Source organism: Anastrepha ludens, chromosome 5, assembly GCF_028408465.1.
Source record: "Anastrepha ludens isolate Willacy chromosome 5, idAnaLude1.1, whole genome shotgun sequence".
In the NCBI taxonomy this organism is placed as follows: domain Eukaryota; kingdom Metazoa; phylum Arthropoda; class Insecta; order Diptera; family Tephritidae; genus Anastrepha; species Anastrepha ludens.
Window position 1 is genome coordinate 70,965,156 of NC_071501.1, and position 18,379 is coordinate 70,983,534.

Here is an 18,379-nt window from a genome sequence, read left to right on the forward strand (position 1 = left end):
ATTATAGGACATATTCTCAGTAGCAGAGTATTGGCCTCTGGGAAGTAGTTAGCTCCAAATCATATATGAACCACGCTCAATAGGTGTGCGAGTGCTACTATGGTTCAATAAATAAAGATCACTCACTCCTCAACAATGTTTCTCCAATATTTTTATGCTCTCCAATAACACAATTTCTCAAGATCTTCAAAACGATTGAGTTTATCAGCAGCTATGGGCAAATAAACATATGAGGCGTCCCTTGGGTTGTTTGAGAGAAAAATTATGCTGACATTTTTGGACCTTTGCACGACGCAGAGTATCGCAGGCGATGGAACGATGAGCTGTATGAGCTTTACGACGACATAGACATAGCGCATCGAATAAAGTTTCAACAGATTCGTTGGCTGGGTCTTGTCGACCGAATGGATACCAACGTTCTGGCTTTGAAAGTATTCGATGCGGTACCAGCTGGTGGAGTAGTACTTGGTTTCACTTGGTGTGCCCAACAGGCACCGGCTATCTTGAGAAGGAAATTGTTGGCGCGCTTTGTTAAACTCGGCCAAAATCGCGTAAACGGTTATCCCTCCAAATAAGTAGTAGAAAAAGAATGTTCAAATGCTGTACTCATCGTGTGGAGAGCTTTTTCATTTCCAAATCTTGAAGCAAAACTGAAAACACTGATCCAAGTGATATATCTATAGCCTCTTCAAGTTCTCTCTCATTCACTCAATAATCGTCTAATAGTATACAAAAGATTTTATCCACCATTTATGGTGTTGTGAACTCAATCAGGAAATATTTTGCTGATACGAACGGACTAAACTCAGGTAAACCAATGACAAAAATCGTCAAAAACGTCAAAATAAACTTTTCTCTATTTTTACGAAAATGCTTGTAGAAGCCTGTTCCAAATGAATAAATGCAAGAAAGTTTATTCTTAACAATCAAAATGTCGAATTTGAGGTGGCAATGTCATGAGCTCTAATTTGCATAGGCTTATTGAGCCACCCTCGTAAACTAGGCCTCTTCTAGATACCACAAAAAAGGGAATCTAATCAACTTATATTGTTCTTATGTTATATGGTACAATCGACAGAAAAGTGGTGTTTGACGAAAGTATATTCGGTTTCATCAATACATAATTACAATATATCGAGCAAAAGCAATTAAGCACCTACATACTTTTTATATCCGAAGCCACACAATACAAAATATGGGGTGTTTTTTTTTATGAAAAAGCATTTATAATTCTGTCGATGGAGCTGTGACTATCATATCTCAAAGATCGACCCCAAATATGAATGAGAATTTATTATTATTCCAGGAAGCTAAAAATTCTCTTTAAATTGTTGTTGCATCCGCATTTTCGAATGATTTGGCACGAAGCGACTATTAAAGGGCCTTTAAAAAGACGCGTCCATATGTGGTTTCAAAATGAAACATGTAAAAATTTAAACTCCTTCAGCTTTCACTATTTTTATTCAAAATATGGCTCTTAACAGTTATATGTGAAAAATTACATCATTTAAAAGTCCACCAAGCGTACGTCTACAGGTAAAATCCGGCAAACGGTCGATTCATGAATGCCAAATTGTTGAGAACGTTGAGATGTCGATGTTGAAGGTTGTTCAGCAACACTTTGCGCGGCAATATTCTCAACATAAAGTCAAGTTTTTGGCTTGCCAGCCCTTTTTCTATCCTTGACTCATTCTTGAAAATTTTTCACTACCACATTTCACCATCGACTCATTACTATTATTTCCATGAAAACAATTACAAATTTTGCGACATGTTGCTTTTAAAGATCGACCATTTTCATATTTTTATTCTGCCTACTTGACAAATGTCAAAAATAATATTAAAAAGGTACCGTCTAGGAATTATTCGCTACTTGGCGTCACTTTTGAAAGACCCTTTGTTATTTCGGAAAGCTTGTGATCATAGGAACAAGATGAAGTCAATGGTAAGATAAAATCCCAATCATTGTGAAAAGAAAATGACAATCACTTCCCGTCACTACCTGCTTTCATGTAAAATGCAGAAAGATTGTACGGAGAAGTTAAAGAGAGGGATTGCATATCCGTTACATCACAACTGTCACAATTTCCGTTATGATTTTTTTCACCACCCTCGCTCAAGAAGGTTTACTTCAAAAAACTTATTTTGTCATTCTTTTACTTGGGGATGCACCCTGTATTATTATTATTCAATCTTAATTGTTTGCTACTTCCTACAAAAGTTATATTCATTCAAATAATGTAGTATTCTTCACCTGGTCACCTTAATGATGCACATGTGCTTTAAAATAACACAAAATTCTTCCGTTTGTAGATACATATGTAAGTATACGAGTATACTCGCATGTTATGTTAACGCAAAGTTAATTTTCCATGCAATAGCAAACGAAATTTCATCAGCCAGAACTAACTAACTTTTCTGTTTACAATTATAAACGATGAAAGCAATAAAAAACTACGGTGTTTGTCAAAATTTCCACAATAAGTAGAATAAAAGGTACATATATAGGTACATATAATTGTATGTATATGCATTCGTCAACCACTACACTACACTACCTAATGCTAATGCACTTTGCTGAGAACGTATTAAAGGTTTTGTTGTCGCTCGCTGCCGTGTTGGCTGTGTGATAACCGCTTGACATTCGTACGAATTCGAATAAAAGCACGTTTTGCATTTTGCAGTAGTGAAAAATATTTTTTGTTTGTTTTTTTAGTAAAAGAATCACTTTTTTATTTGTTCTATGTACTATTATGTGTATTGTGCGCGCTTCTGTGTCTGCCTCCATTGATAAATTTTCTGCATTCTACATTTTCGCAATTTTACATTTTTTGCTAAGCCCACACTTTGTTAGTTATGTGAAGAATAAATTTTTATTTTATATTCACATCGGCGGTAACTATCCCGAATACGTACTATTTAATACCAGCAAAATTACCGGTGGCTAAACCAACACAGTCGGTAAACGCGCTCCAACTAAACAGCCAATTGCCCTTTTACCACTCACAATGTTTCCGCTGCCGTATGTATATATGTATGTATAAGCTTTTCGATTTGTGTGCGTATACTGTTCTCTGACGATATGGGCCTTCCACGCAATGTCTAAATGCTTTATACGAGGGTGGTTATATAAGTTCTTGAAAATAAGAACAGATCTAACAAATCTAACTTTCTCTGGTGAAGAAAAGGTAACGCACAACAATTTTCTGATCGATCTGTTAACACATTACCGTCCGGCAACTTTTCTGAAAATTTACTTCATGTGCTCGGCTATTGTTTTGAAAGCGGATGTGGCGGTAAAACAATTTAAATAAATTTTAATAATTTTTATTTATTATTCAACTTTTAATATTATATTTATATTTCGAGTGATAAAAGGAAAAGGAGAACTATATGTACTCATTTAGCACTATATTTTGACAAAAATCGTCACGCATACCAAACAAAAACTTCAAAAGTATTAAAGAGACCTTCCATCATCGATTGGAACCATTAACCATGTATATATGATACTATTTACTCAATTTCTGCGTGGTGGTACCAGTACAAGTGAGAAGCTAAGCGTTTTAGTCATGCAATCACAAATGTCCGATAAATGCAATCACTTGGCAACTTTACAGGAGTTTTCGCGAACAGAGAAGATACACAAATGCAGCACCAGAGGTCAAGCCGCAGTCGAAACAGTAGCCTACTCGGGGTATGTTGAAACCGAAGAGGGGTGAAGTGGGTCCGTCGGTCAACAAGCTCATGACAACAGTTGTTTAATGTGCGGGCTATATCTACTTATATAACTTGGATTACCTTAGGAGAAGGGTGAGACTGTCACCGACTCATATTATGCAAAGCTGTCGATAATAGGAAGGAAAAACGACCGGATTTGACAAAAAAAAAATTGCAGCGCACAAGACAACAGTCAGAATAGTAAAATTGCGTGAATTAGGTTGCGAATTCATAATATTCTCCAGATTTAAGCCTCTAAAATACGCCGGCCGCCGTAGTCGAATGGGTTGGTGCTCGACTACCATTCGGAATTCAGAGAGAACGTAGATTCAAATCTCTGTAAAACACCATAATGAATAAAAAGTTTTTAATAGCAGTCGCCCCTCGGCAGGGAATACAAACGTCTGATTGTTTCTGCCATGAAAAAGCACCTCATAAAAAAATGTGCCGTTCGAAGTCGGCCTAAAATTGTAGGTCCCTCCATTTATAGCACAATAACAAGACGCACGCCAGAAATAAAAGGAGGAACTTCGCCCCACACCCAAAAAATTGCTAAAACTTAATAAATCATTCGGCCGTATGAGATTTAGATCGAAAGATTTTGATAAACAAACGCCTATTTTAAGACCCTCGAGAAATCGTGTCTTTTCGACATCAACATTTTAAAAATGTTCGAAAATAAGGTTATGCAAGAAAGAAAAACGTTTTTTTTTTTGTTTTTTGTGTGAGTGTTTTTTTTTTGTTTGTACCTTTTGCAATATTACGGCACTTATAGTGATACCCTCGTATTCAACCCCAAAAAAAGAAGCGGTTGAATGCTCGCCGTTGACTCGTATTTCTACATAGCCTTTGCTTTTGTGCTTAACTGAATCTACTCTCTTTTATGTATGTCATCAATTGTCTGATGTGAATATACTCACATATGTATGAATGTATGTAGTCGAAGAGAGTATCAAATTTTTCGTACTAAATATACTTATTTTGCAATGCGGTGCATGGGAGTGGGTGTACCTACACACATTAAGCGAATTCGAATTTCAAGTTCAATGCCTGAAACAAATTCACGTGTTCAATTTTTCCATATGTTATGTAGCTAAAGTGCTCCCATATTAGATAGGTGAATGAATTATTTATTATAGCAGTAGGTACTTAATTTATAGCAATTATTATCAAAAATGAAGTGGGTTTGCGCTTCAATAGTAACAGGTTTAATACCTGGAGAGTGCTTCTGAACAAGAAGCCGAACTGACTATGACCATAAGTCAGAAGAGGAATCTTACATGTAGAGCAGAGCAACAGGTGATAGATAAAGGAGAGGATACTTTTGAGTGTTTCACGGTAAGAATAATATTTTTAAAGGGTTTTCGGTGGGAAAATTTCAAGTTTTGAACTACACTGGCTAACAGCCAAAATGATGCAGTAAATTGCTTGAACCCAATAATGAGATTAAAGGAAAATAAAACATATTGTTGACAAAATTGATATGACAGTTGATAATAAAATCTGTTTTTATATAAAACATTGGTACATATGTATAACAAAAAAGATAATTTTGAATATTCACGATAGATTGTATATCAAAATAACACAAACTACAATACATTCTGTCAAAAAAATATCGGTAAGTGTTCATGTAAAAAACCCGCCCCATATGTGTATGTCTACATTTTTTTGCTAGAATGTTGGTACAACTGTCCTCTACAGTGTCGCAGAGTTTGAACGTGATCTGTCAGTTAGCTTGTTTTTGGCATTTAATTATATCAGTCAACCGCAAGTGTGCTCTACGATTTTCACTACGACATGCAAACCAGTCAACAGGCGGCTGAATGGCGCTATCCATATGAGCCGAAACCGAAAAAACCACGACAAAGTCGGTCAAAAGTGAAAGTCATGCTACTCGTTTTCTTTGATTATCATTGTGTTGGAATCTCGGAATTGATTCCAAATGGTTCTACGGTAAATAAAGGATATTATTTGGCAGTTATGCGACGTTTGAGAGAGTATGTGCGTAGGAAACGGCCCAATTTGTGGAAAGAAAACTCATGGATCTTGCACCATGATAACGCAACATCTCACAATGTGTCATATTGTGAACACTTTTTTGTCCAAAAATTCGACAAATATCATCGAAAAACCACCGAATTAACCACCGGATTTAGCCCCCTGTGACTTTTTCCTCTCCCCAAAACTTAAATTGCCACTCCGCGGTCGCCGCTTTGAGTCGATAAAGGCCATTAAGGAGAATTCGCTGAAGGAGCTGAAGAAGATCCCTTCAAACGCATTTAAAAGGTGCTTATATGTGTATTGCAAGGTGGCGTATGTGTATTGCTTCGAATGGAGACTATTTTAAAGGCGACAAAATAAATTTTGATGATTAAAAAAATATTTTGCGTTTTATTGAACAATTCCCGGTACTTTTTTGACAGAATGTAAAATGACAGCCAAAATGATGCAGTGCTAAGACACATTGTTTATAACTATTGTCAATAACAGATTGCACCCTCTTTGAAACCGATCCCACCAACTTCTTAGTATCATATATTCAGATTAAATTGTTTGACATTCCCCTTAAATCGCTTTTTTGCGGTCAGATTGGTTTCAAAGTTCGAGTTTTCGAATCTAGAACCGACGACAGGTTCTCAATAACACTCACATCTGGGGATTGCGCTGGAGGACATGCGGGTAATTTCAAATGAGCCAATTCTGTAAGATCGCCGATTTATGCCTCGGGTCGTTATACTGATAGGAGCGAAAATGTTACCGAATGTTTGTTGTTGGTGCCGCTTTGTAGAAAATTTACCTTTAAGATATCCCAACAGGTATACTCGTAAGTCCATATTGCTTTCGATAAAAGTTGAATGACCGGTTCCTTCAGATGGTCTATATATAAATTTGATGCTTTCACCCTATTTGTGGCATGCGTCTTGATGTTGTTCCACAAATGGAGAGGCCTACAGTTTTAAGCCGATTTCGAACGATAGAATGTTTTTCTTTTATGAGGAGCTTTTTCATGGCAGAATACATTCGGGGGTTTTCAATTGCACGCCAAGGAACGGCCGCGATTAGAAACAACTTTTTCTATCATTTGGTGTTTCATGCACTGTGATTCGAACCTGCGCATTTCCGAATGGTAGTCACGCACCAGTAGTCGGCTACGGCGGCCGCCAGTCTGTTATAACATATATCCTCACACCATTGCATGCGCTCTCCCGTGTTGGACATGCTGTGCAGATTTTGTGCTTGAAGCTCTGCAATTGGTTTCCTCCAAACAAAATGTTTGCCATCTGATCTAAAAAGATAAATCTTGCTTGCGTGACCTTTTCCAAACTTCAATCTAGCACTCATAAATAGCTATTGCTAGCTGCGCGTCCGTGGAAAGCAGCATCTCTTAAGACTTCGCGGGCAGTTTCAGGTTCGCACTTTTTCCCAAGATATTTTTCACCTTCTTATGTAACTCTCTTGTGAATTTTCACGTACCCTGCACAAATTACATCTAGAATCCTTGTTATTCAAAAACTTGTTATGCGCATTTTTTTCTTATTTTCACTAAGCTTTCGCCCACATAACGCTAAATAATGTGCTGAACCGTGTCGGATTTTAATATCATCATTTCAACGATTTTTCATTGATTTTTGCCATCTTTATAGGGATTCCGTATTACTCGTATTTCACGCTCTTTAACAGATGTTTGACGACCCATTTTAATTTTCCGTACACGGCCACGATCTTTTAGTGTTAAATATGATTGTTTTGTTCTTAGACACTGAAATCAGTTGCTGCGTGTTTTAAATTTGGCACCGCCTTATCACAACTAACAGTAAAGTAATGCGCACTTGGCTCTGTCTTCATATTTGCGTACAAATATATATTTTACGTGCTTGCTTTTGTTACGTATGGACAAAATAGTTTTTTTTTTCTCTTCAAAATACATAAAAATAGAAAAAAAGTATTGGAGTAATATGTTTGCAAGATTTTAGCTGAATGAGTGACTGTTGCATCATTTTGGTTGGGAGCTACTGTAAATTAGAAAAAAAAACATTATGGACTTCTTTATTTTTACTGGACAATTTCAAAATGGAAGCATTTTTTGTATATAAAATTTTCAAAGCACTCTTTCACGTCGAGGGTAAGGTCAGACCCTTATTTGCATGAAGAGCCTTTTGTCATAAAAAGACACAAAGGAGTTTGCGGAGTTTTATTCCTTGCCTGAATCATTGAAAACTGTAATTAGCGCAAATTAGCTTGTCCTTCATATCCTTTCTTATCTGTAAATCATTTAGTAGCAGTTATCTGTAGACAATGATTTTTTTTCACAGCCATCACAGCCGGCGCGCAGCCAGCATAAAATTGTAGGTGTCTCCATTTTAAGAAACTATTAAACATAAAATCTTTAATTAGAAATGAACTATCGTTGAAAGTCGTCAAGGTTATATGCGTTATTATTATAATTAAACCTTTACCGCATATGGACTCATATATGGTATTTCAGTTTTGATTCAATTTTATTTCCAAATAAAATATTATTAAACAATTCAAACTATTTTAATCCATCAAATATATATTTAGCAATTATAAAACGCAAAAAATTGTCTATGATTTTATGACATTTCGAAATAATCTCACTTTTGTGCAAATGGGTGAAAAAACAGAATTGAAGTGCGAGCGATCCATAATAACAAACTAAAACATGAGTACTTTTTGACAAAAAAATATATATTCGTGGAGTCGATATGCTCATCTTTCTCGGCGGATAATAATTTTTCAGCTTTTGACTTGTTTTCTATACTTTTTCCGTTTTCTTTATTTATTGAAACTTTCTTGTATATGAAACAAACAATAAGTTTCCAAGTTTTATGCGCTAGTTAATGTGTTGACTTCCCTGTGCTAAGAAACTAATTATTGTGATGGCAGTTAATGAATGGAGTGAGCCAGAAAGGTCGAGTTTCAAGTATCAGATTTTTCGTAGCTGAGAGCCGAAAAGACTTAGTTCTGTTGAAACTTCCTTTATCTCTCATGACGATGAGGCCGTACTGAAAGCCGGAATGATCTCGGCCAATCCCGTTGCCTTAATGGACGAACCCTCGTGCGATATGAGATAATTAAGATAGTGCAGACTTGAAGATCTCTTTTTTCTCAATCGTGTGCGACCTTCTTTTAGAACTAGATTTCCGGTTAGTTTCTGTGGATGGTTTTCTAGCTTTTGTAGGTATGTTTTAACTCAATCGTACTATTTCATCGACTGCACGAGGTATGCAAATGTCTCTGTGAATGTTAGCCTTCGTTATATACATAGCATGGCGCTCCCGTAATTATCCCCAAGGCTTTAGATTACACTCTCTGATGTTGTTCGATATTTTTTGATATTCTTCGATATGCTATACCATATGTCTATATTGGTTTTATCATGGCTTTATACTTATATAGTAGAACTTTGTACTCTAGAGGTAATGATGATTTCGTATTATCCAATATAGGTTTTTAATTTTAAGCTCTCTTTCAATCTGATTCCGCCATGGGACTCTTCTATCTACATAATTGAATTCTAAGATATTTTAAAATATAAAACTTTTCTATTATTTTTCTTTTAATGATAATTAAATAAAGCTATTCCCACCGTGAAATTTTTTTCCAGCTCTTTATTAGTTGATGCAGTAAAGGGTTAAGAGCCGTTTTCTCAAATTCCTGTTAAAATGTAATGATCTTTAACACATTTTAGCAGACACCTCATGTTACGGCTAATATTTCTCGCTTTGCGACAACACTACCTCAGGTGATGGGTAAGCTCTCCTACTACCTCTAAACGAATAAGTCCGGTTTCTTGTTTTCAAGAACTTTTTTGTGTTTCTTCAATTATACGAGCATATAGTATGTAAATAAATATTTAACCCAGTCGACCCCAACGTTACATGATGGCAATTTCGCATGTTTATATGTCTAAAAGTATTGTTATTTTTGTTTTGTTCAATTCATTTGAGAATCCTTCAGCAAAGTATGATAATTAAAAAAAAAAACATTTCAGTTTTAGGTTACAATTTTCTTCTGAATTCAGCAAGACGGCTTGAAATACGCAATTTATTCAAGTAACCATAACATAATAAATATGTAAATTAAATAGTTTCAGCAAAATACTATTTGGGGCAAATTGTGCACCACAATTACCGCATCACCAAATTTGCTCTGAAGTAATTTTCTATAGCGGCCAAGCAGATGAGTATGGCATGTTGAAATTTTGTGGGTTAAAGATATGCCAATAAATTGATCGGCACGTCACCTTAATCTTGAAATCCCATGGTGGAGAGAATGCTGAAGTTGTGGCCAACATCAGACCGTTAACCGGCTCTTAGCGATTTTGAAGGAATCAGCTGATTTGCTGATGTAACATGGAATGAGGCGAAGCAGTGATTTGTTTATAACAGAGGTCGGCAAAAACTAAAGTTGTGTTGGTGAGATTAGAAAAAACCAACGCAGCCTGTAATCCAGTGGATGATGGAGAAAAGCCTACATATGCTCACTATTTTCGTTGATACACTTTTATTTGACATTTTGACTTTTCTTTAACAAAAAATAATAGAGTTATGGGGAAACAATGCAACGAAAGTCTACATATAATACCAAACTAACTTTCTTTAGTGTGAAAACTTTACTTAATCCCAGATATTGCTCCTTTTTACCATTTAGTTGGTCCATCGTTAAAATCAACAACCACTTAAAACCAACATAGCATAGAGTCACCTACATTTGTTAGCACTGTTCCAAACTTCTATTAGGCGTTGCTTCTCTATAAATTTGTCTTTCATCTGCATCTTACATGAATCATCGGGACTATCTCGTTCCTTAGGCTGCTGAATCTAGCAAAGATTTCCTTATTACTACGTAACATGGCATACAAGTATCAGACTTCGTTCTTGACAACCTTAATTACGGCATTTAACAAAAATTTTCATATTTTTGCAAATAAAACAAATCTTTTAACTTGGAAACGTTTTTGTTAATCAAAAATTACGTATTCCCTTTAATTTGATATATGATTTGTTTTGATGGGTTAACGAACTCTCCACATATTATACACTTTTATAATCTACATATTTTCTTTATCCCAAAACCGTTATTTAGCAGTATCTCGAAAACTATATGACAGAAAAAAACGTACTATATGTGGGTTTTCAGGCTCAGCGAATTAGATGGTTTAATTCGTAATGCGTAAAAAATCATTAATTATTTGTTAACCAGTGTTACACCGAAATATGATTAGCGCTACATTTCTAACCCTAGAATGAACTGCAAATACATGCGCCTCAACACATTCCTAGAACGATAAAAGCTCACTTTAGCGTGTACCCCTATAGTTTGGGATATACTGCACCCGAGGTGTTCCAGACATGTATGTTTATCTACACCACCTGCAACCGTCACATGTGTATGGAACATCGCGGTAGCATGATTTTTTTTCAATTTTTTTTTTTTTTGTGTTCAAATTGTCAATAAAAGTTCTTTTTTAACTAATATTTGTAGATTTTTATTATATTAATATCTCCCGAATTACTTAAATTGGGTGACCTTAAAAGTAAGATGTAACCGTAGATATAATTTGTGAATATAGAGTTAACACAGAGTACAATAATCAAAGTATATGTACACATATTTCCAATAGTTTTTAGTTCCAACCTTTTTTCAACTGGTTACCTCAAACTGGCGCATGCCGCTCACGATTCTCTCCCACCCAAATACTCTCCGATTGGTTCATTAATAGCAAAGCGTACAAAGCTGCAAACATATGTGCATACATACATAAGTAAAAATGTCTACACTTCTTATAGGCAAGCACTGTGCATGTGTGTATAGAAAAATTGTAATTGGGTCACTGTCGCCGGTAAAATGCTTATGTGTTACATATTGAAAGGCCGGTTGTGCTTCTACTTAATTTCTAAGCAAAATCTAAAATAAGTACATATTATCAAATGTAGAACAAATAAACAAAAAATGCCACAATATATACTCTCACGCTCATTTCCTTTCTCTCCATAATTTCTAAATTGCTAAAAACACCGCGCTTTAGTGTAATCCTCTCACGAACATGGCGGCAATGACTAATCATGCAAACGGCATGGAAGTGTTCACCATGACACAATGGAACAACAAACCAATAACCGAAACTTGCTGTTGTGCGCTGAGCGCCGCATAAAACTAAAGCTAAAATATCAGTTGAAAGTAAAAAGTTGCGGTTAATATGGAACAGTCACAGTGAAACGCAACACTGGATGCCTTCGCGTGGTGTATGTTCACAGTTTTGTCGCCACTGCTGTCTGGCAAAATAAATCGCATGGTTGAAATTCGTTTGAATAAATAAAAAACCGTCAAAGGGATTTTAGAGTTTCATTTCCAGCGCATTGAAATTACTTGTTGGGCTAAATAAAATAGTTAAGTTCTCTGCCGGCAACGGTTTCGTATTTCAAAACGAAAAATTGGCTTCCATAGTGGAATGCAACAGTGTGCCGTCGCCAGAGCACATTGGAAATTCGTTGTACGATTGTAGTAGCGTTTTGTTGTGAGTTTTAAAGTGTTGACTTTTTTATTTATCATATTTTGATTTTACCAGTTTACTTCATTTATTTCCTAACTGTCGTCTGCCACAATCAGCCAACCAACAGGCGGAAATCGGCTGTTCCCTATCTACCAGCAACATTGTCGCGCAACACCCGGTTTGTCTGGAGACCGTGTTGGTTGTGGTGCCCTGTGCAACACTGCAAGTTTCAAAAGAATATCAAAACATTTTGAATTCTGATTCCCAAACAACAGGCGCCCAGCAATGCTGCAGAAGTATTTGGCAATGCAACACTATTGCGAACAGCACACTAAACACACGCTACCATCGCCAGCACCTATTGTCATTTCGTTCTCCCATACACTGGGCCGTTGTCAAAACTAAGCAGCCATTGTTGCTACTGGTTCGTAATAGCTAGTCGCTCTACACAACATAGTTACGCAGCCCATGGCATATACCAAAGCGCACTGAACGAGCTGAGTTGGCCAAACAAATAAATGTGCCTACTTTGGCGGTTGTTTGCTTGTGTGCCGGAGCTGTTTGCCTATGAAAAAATTTCGCTGACGTGCCTAAAAGTATGGAATTGCGATTTCAGGCATCTCGGTAATGTGCGGAATTCGAATTGGAAATTTGGTACTATGGCGGCGGCGACGTGTTCACTCGCGCGCACGCATTTGTATCGCAACGAACGGCACTCGATAGTAATGACTGTTTGCTGTGCACACAACGCCATATTTTCCTTTTGCTTCGTATTGTTCTTCTGTGAGTTGGTTAGCTGGGCTATCGATTCAATCGACAATCAGCTCGATGATATCTGTTTTTGGCGCTAAATAGCGTTCGGTATGTTTGCCACTCGCCTGCATACATGTTTATGTGTCTGGATCGTGCTAGCCCCGCTGTAGGCCTGGTATAAATAGAGCTCGATGACTGTTGTATTATCGAGAAATGCACGGAAATCGGGCATCGCACATGCAAACGAGCGAGCGAGCACGTTCGTTTCGTTTTTTCTATCTTGCACGCGGTTTGAACGCACACTGACCATATCGTCTGAGCATTGAAAAAAATCTATCGACTCCCATCTAATATTTGTTGCGAAGGTCGGAGGGGGCCTCAACTTTAAATTTATGTGGGAACCCGTGGCGAGTGAATTTGAAAAAAGATCAAACAAAAGATTTTAAATAGAAAACACAAGGTGATGGAGCAGATAATTCTACCATTTTATTATTACTTGTGATTTTACTTGAGTGAATACAGGAAGCTGAAAATTGGCCAATTTTCAAGCAGAAATGCAATCAATCTTTTCAGTTACAACGTTCCGAATAATATGTAGCTGACATTCCAAAAGCATTATTTTCATTCTTCATGGGAATGGAATTAATAGAACATTCTCATCAGCTTTATCTAAAGGAACATATTTTCATTCATGTTTTTTTTTTATTCACTGTATTTCGGATTTTGTTCATGACTACTACTCCGTAGAGCTTGAGTAAAACCCACTGTGGACATGAAACACCTAATGATAGAAAATAATTTTCTAATAATATTAGCCCCTCGACAGGCAATAGGAAACCTCTGAGTGTGTTTCTGCTATGAAAAATTATTCTCTTAAATACCCATCTACCGTTTGGTGGCTGCATAAAATATTTGAATAACGTGCGGAACGCATTACAGGGCAAGTTCGACAGTTTCCACTGCTTGCGTATGTGGCCGCTCGTTTCAACAAGCATTATGGCCTCTGGTCACGATCCAGCATGCTTGTCCACCAGGCTTATATGTGTGCGTGTCGGGTGACACTCGTACTTGCTTCGTGTCACACATACTTGTTGTCGGCTTTTGCTTGATGAAAATCAAAAATTTTAGATATTAGCGTCAAGCACCCGACACGCACACATATAAACCTGCTGGACAGCATGCTGGAGCGTCACCAGAGGCCATTAGTCAAACACAAAAATTTTTGTTTGCGGTTGCCCGTCAGTCTGCGGCCATATTATAGGCCCGTCACAATCGGGCCGTTGCGGCACCGAATTTGGCTGACAGCAAAATAGATTATTTATATTTGAGTCGGAAGCGCCACATACTTGCCGTACGCCATGCCGGAACGCACAAAAAGTAACAACTTTCTACCTTTGCTGTACGGCAAGTGCGGCGAAAATGGCAACTGTTTTAAGAAGAACATTTTTGTATCGCGCACAATTTAATCGATAGTGGTTTTTATTATATCAAATTAAATGCTGAAAATAAATGAAATTTAAATTAATTAAATCTGGCCTTATCTTTTCAATAAACGCTTGAACAAGCATAAAATAGGCCATACTTATCAAAGCGGTCCTGAAAAATTAGTGTGCGTGCCGATCCCGAAGTTATGGTTGCACCCGTCTACGGCTACCACAAATTCTATTAAAACCCTCTTTCGCTTCAATAAGCATTCATTTTATAAAAAATATCTCAAAAAAAAAAAAACTGTTTATACACAACGAAATATAATATTTGCTTTCACGACAAAAACATCTGGTGCTTTGTTGTTGACGAGGTTACGTTATTTAATAAATAAAAAAATAACATAACTATGCGCACTTAAATGTAATAACCTCTAATTAAAACTTACTTATCTCGCTTTGCACCACCTTATTGTATTTGGTAAGTAAGCGCAATTGATAACTGATCGTGCATGTGAAATGTGAAATGAGTACAAACACACCTCTAAATCGGTGGCTTTGCTATTGAAAATTGAGCATTTAAAGTTTTTAGGTTAAAGATCCATTACATTTTACACTACTTTGCATATGTTTGCACTCTATTCTCCATTTGCCTCTATTGATTGAACTGTATGATATTATTTTCTTGTGCCAGAGTATAATTTCTGAATGGTGTTATGAGTTTCACCAAATAATTCAAATTTTCACTTGAGATCTTGTGATAATTTTTGTAGTCATCGAGCAGTGAATTTCTTTTAAAATGTTTGGTTTATACTTTGGTTCCTTTCTTACATTTCTGTTTGTTACCAATTAACGTTATAATTAATAATGTTCATCCAATTGGTCTGGTTCCATCTTTATTGTTCAAATTTAATTTTCATTTATTTATTTTATGTCAGATTACGTGGGTGTAGTGGATACACTCATTCAATAGAAATCGCCATTGATTTGTCTATTTATTTAATTGGTCTCTAAATTTAAAATTTATGTCATATTTAAATTACTCTTAACTATCAATATTTTCTTATAGATTTTGACATTCTAGGAAACAAAAGCAAAAACAAAAATATTCTTGTTGCTGTTGTTCAATTGTGCCTTGCCATCTATAATGAAATACGGCCCTTTATTATTACTAAATTTAACCATAGGCTCGTAATTTTGTACCTTTGAAAAGGCCAATCAAGTACTATTTTCGACAGCCTTTGGATTATGTTATATTTAACTTATTTCAACAAAACTAAGCAAACAGACTTGTATCCCAAAAAAATTCGCTTTCTATTTTGTACTGTTAGGGGAGACATCTGCTGGGAAAAAATTTCACTGTGTTCCGCAGCCAAGTTCATGCTGCGGAATCCATTTTCCTTCTTTTACCTAAACCCTCGAGAGTTTAAGTTGTGTTTTTCATTGCGCTTCGCAGAAAAATTTATCCAATTTTAAAAAAATGAGTGAGACTCTCCAATTGCGCGGTACCCTTGTTGGGCATACTGGTTGGGTTACCCAAATTGCCACCAACCCCAAGGATCCTGATACCATCATCTCAGCTTCTCGTGGTAAGTGTGAAATGGGCAATGAAGTCAGTAGAATATTTCGAGGTTAAGTTTTACCAATTGGAAAATTTGCTATTCAATCGTTTTAAATTTGATTAATCTTATAATTCTTGATTGAAAGTAAATTGTTTTAATCATTTGTTTGTAATTTACTTTCAGACAAGACCCTTATCGTGTGGAAGTTGACTCGCGATGAGGACACCAACTACGGTTTCCCCCAGAAGCGTCTGTATGGTCACTCTCACTTCGTGAGCGACGTTGTGCTGTCTTCTGATGGTAACTACGCTCTGTCTGGCTCATGGGACAAAACTCTGCGTTTGTGGGATTTGGCTGCTGGCAAGACCACCCGTCGTTTCGAAGATCACACCAAGGTGGGACGAAATGTCGCAATTTTTTGTAAAACGTTTGTTTAGCCCAGTTTTTGATAGGGTTTGAGAGAATATGAATAATTGAAAAGGCACATGAGTGTGCAGTCAAAATTGACTAGAAGAGCAGGTGGTGCTGACTTAGGGCCTCTTTTATACAATTTGATCTGATTAGATAGTCGAATAGTGTAGGGTTAAAGGTGAGGCACCACCTTAAATATAAATTACGAGCCTATGCGAGGCAGAATTCTGGTTGAGTGTCGTGGAGCACCTTCTAGGAGCATCTCCGTCGCAACAGCAAGGCGGTGAAATTGTAAGTCGTAAGCGGGTTTTTTTTTGTTTGTTTTGGAAATGGTTTAAGTTAAACTTTAACGCACGAAAGTAATAGTATAATTTTTACAACAATTTTATTTTGTGTATCGCAGGATGTACTCTCTGTTGCCTTCTCCGCTGACAATCGTCAAATTGTCTCTGGCTCCCGCGACAAAACCATCAAGTTGTGGAACACTTTGGCCGAGTGCAAGTTCACCATCCAGGAAGATGGACATACCGATTGGGTTTCATGCGTACGTTTCTCGCCAAATCACTCCAACCCCATTATCGTCTCCTGTGGTTGGGATCGCACCGTAAAGGTCTGGAATTTGGCCAACTGCAAATTGAAGAACAACCACCATGGCCACAATGGTTACTTGAACACAGTAACTGTTTCACCTGACGGTTCGTTGTGCACTTCTGGTGGCAAGGATTCCAAGGCTTTGTTGTGGGATCTGAATGACGGCAAGAACTTGTACACTTTGGAGCATAATGACATCATCAACGCATTGTGCTTCTCACCCAACCGCTACTGGCTGTGCGTCGCTTATGGTCCATCCATCAAAATCTGGGATTTGGCATGCAAGAAGACCGTTGAGGAACTCCGCCCCGAAGTTGTATCGACCAGCTCCAAGGCTGATCCACCACAATGTTTGTCGTTGGCATGGTCCACCGACGGCCAGACCCTGTTCGCTGGCTACTCTGACAAGACCATTCGCGTATGGCAAGTATCTGTTTCTGCTCACTAAGCTATTGCTATGGTGGCAGAAATTGATGCTTAAGTGCAGCAACATTTTTTTTTTAACTAAATTTTATACGTTCTAGACCATGTTGCCCAGACAGCTTGGGCATTCATTTAATGTATTTAAAAATAAAAATGTGTACTGTATTTAAAATGTTAATTCATTGAGCGCTGATTTGTTTATTATATAAACAAATAAATAACAAGAAAATGTCAAAAAATTAAAAAAAAACAAGTATTTTGTATTAAAGTAGCCATATATTAGGTTTAAGTATTATCTTAATTAGCAAATATAATTAGGGATATTCATTTTTACCACTAACCTGACGTGTTTTCTATTCTGTCGTGGTAGCTTGAATTTCTGGAATTCCTATTTTCAAATTTAAAATGTAAACAATGTAGTTAAGAGGCATTAAGGGAAATTTAATTGTAACAGCATAAAACATTTTTGAGGGGTATGTGACTGTGTTTGAGTTGTAATAATTGCGGCAGCTTTACTTTTTATTAGATGGCTTCACGTTCTGCAGATACAATCCGGTTAACACGTTCCCTGTCCGCTGAGCCACATATGGCTCAGTAAACGTGCGCCTGATAAGCACTGATACGTTCCTGAGCCATATGTGTATCAGGGGGTATATGAACCACATGTGTTTCATGAACGTGCAGAAGCAAAAATGGCCCTCTACGCTCATGGACCATATGTGCTTCAGGTAGAAATAGCCTACATCCGGTTTTTGTTTTTTAATTATTATTATTACTAAAGCTATCCTATGACTACAAAAAAACAAATTATTCAAAAAACCCTGTTGGACTTGTCGGTCAATTTTGCATTTTTGTATTGGGACAGGGAACGGTTAATCTGGTCAGAGGCAATACTTTTTATGGAAGAAAAGCAACCGTATTTGACCTAATAACACAAGGGTTTTTGATAATTCATGTGACGACTATTTTGTTCG

General features: G+C 36.9%; 2 protein-coding genes across 6 annotated transcripts in view; one reads left to right on the forward strand and one right to left on the reverse strand.

The window, feature by feature from the left end:
• LOC128863301 (Y+L amino acid transporter 2) overlaps nt 1-2,987 on the reverse strand; it is a 44,294-nt gene extending 41,307 nt beyond the window's left edge. For 2 of the 5 annotated variants that reach the window (XM_054102409.1, XM_054102408.1), the window contains exon 1: nt 2,827-2,966. The gene's annotated coding sequence lies outside the window, so the exon portion shown is untranslated. Of the gene's footprint in view, nt 1-2,826 lie in introns of all 5 variants that reach the window. The other 3 variants (XM_054102411.1, XM_054102410.1, XM_054102412.1) reach the window with 3 other exon arrangements.
• A 12,823-nt stretch (nt 2,988-15,810) lies between these two features.
• On the forward strand, nt 15,811-17,745 carry LOC128863667 (guanine nucleotide-binding protein subunit beta-like protein). The gene is made up of 3 exons (XM_054102934.1): nt 15,811-16,007; nt 16,164-16,375; nt 16,795-17,745. Exons 1-3 carry the CDS (start codon nt 15,899-15,901, stop codon nt 17,428-17,430), a joined length of 957 nt encoding a protein of 318 aa, XP_053958909.1. The 5' UTR covers nt 15,811-15,898; the 3' UTR covers nt 17,431-17,745.
• Nucleotides 17,746-18,379: the final 634 nt, after the last annotated feature.

What these genes read in the sequence shown, in the direction of transcription:
- LOC128863667 (XM_054102934.1), top strand. Translation starts at nt 15,899, where the DNA reads ATGAGTGAGACTCTCCAATTGCGCGGTACCCTTGTTGGGCATACTGGT. An exon ending in CATCATCTCAGCTTCTCGTG is followed by an intron (nt 16,008 to 16,163) that starts GTAAGTGTGAAA and finishes ATTTACTTTCAG; the next exon opens with ACAAGACCCTTATCGTGTGG. An exon ending in GTTTCGAAGATCACACCAAG is followed by an intron (nt 16,376 to 16,794) that starts GTGGGACGAAAT and finishes TGTGTATCGCAG; the next exon opens with GATGTACTCTCTGTTGCCTT.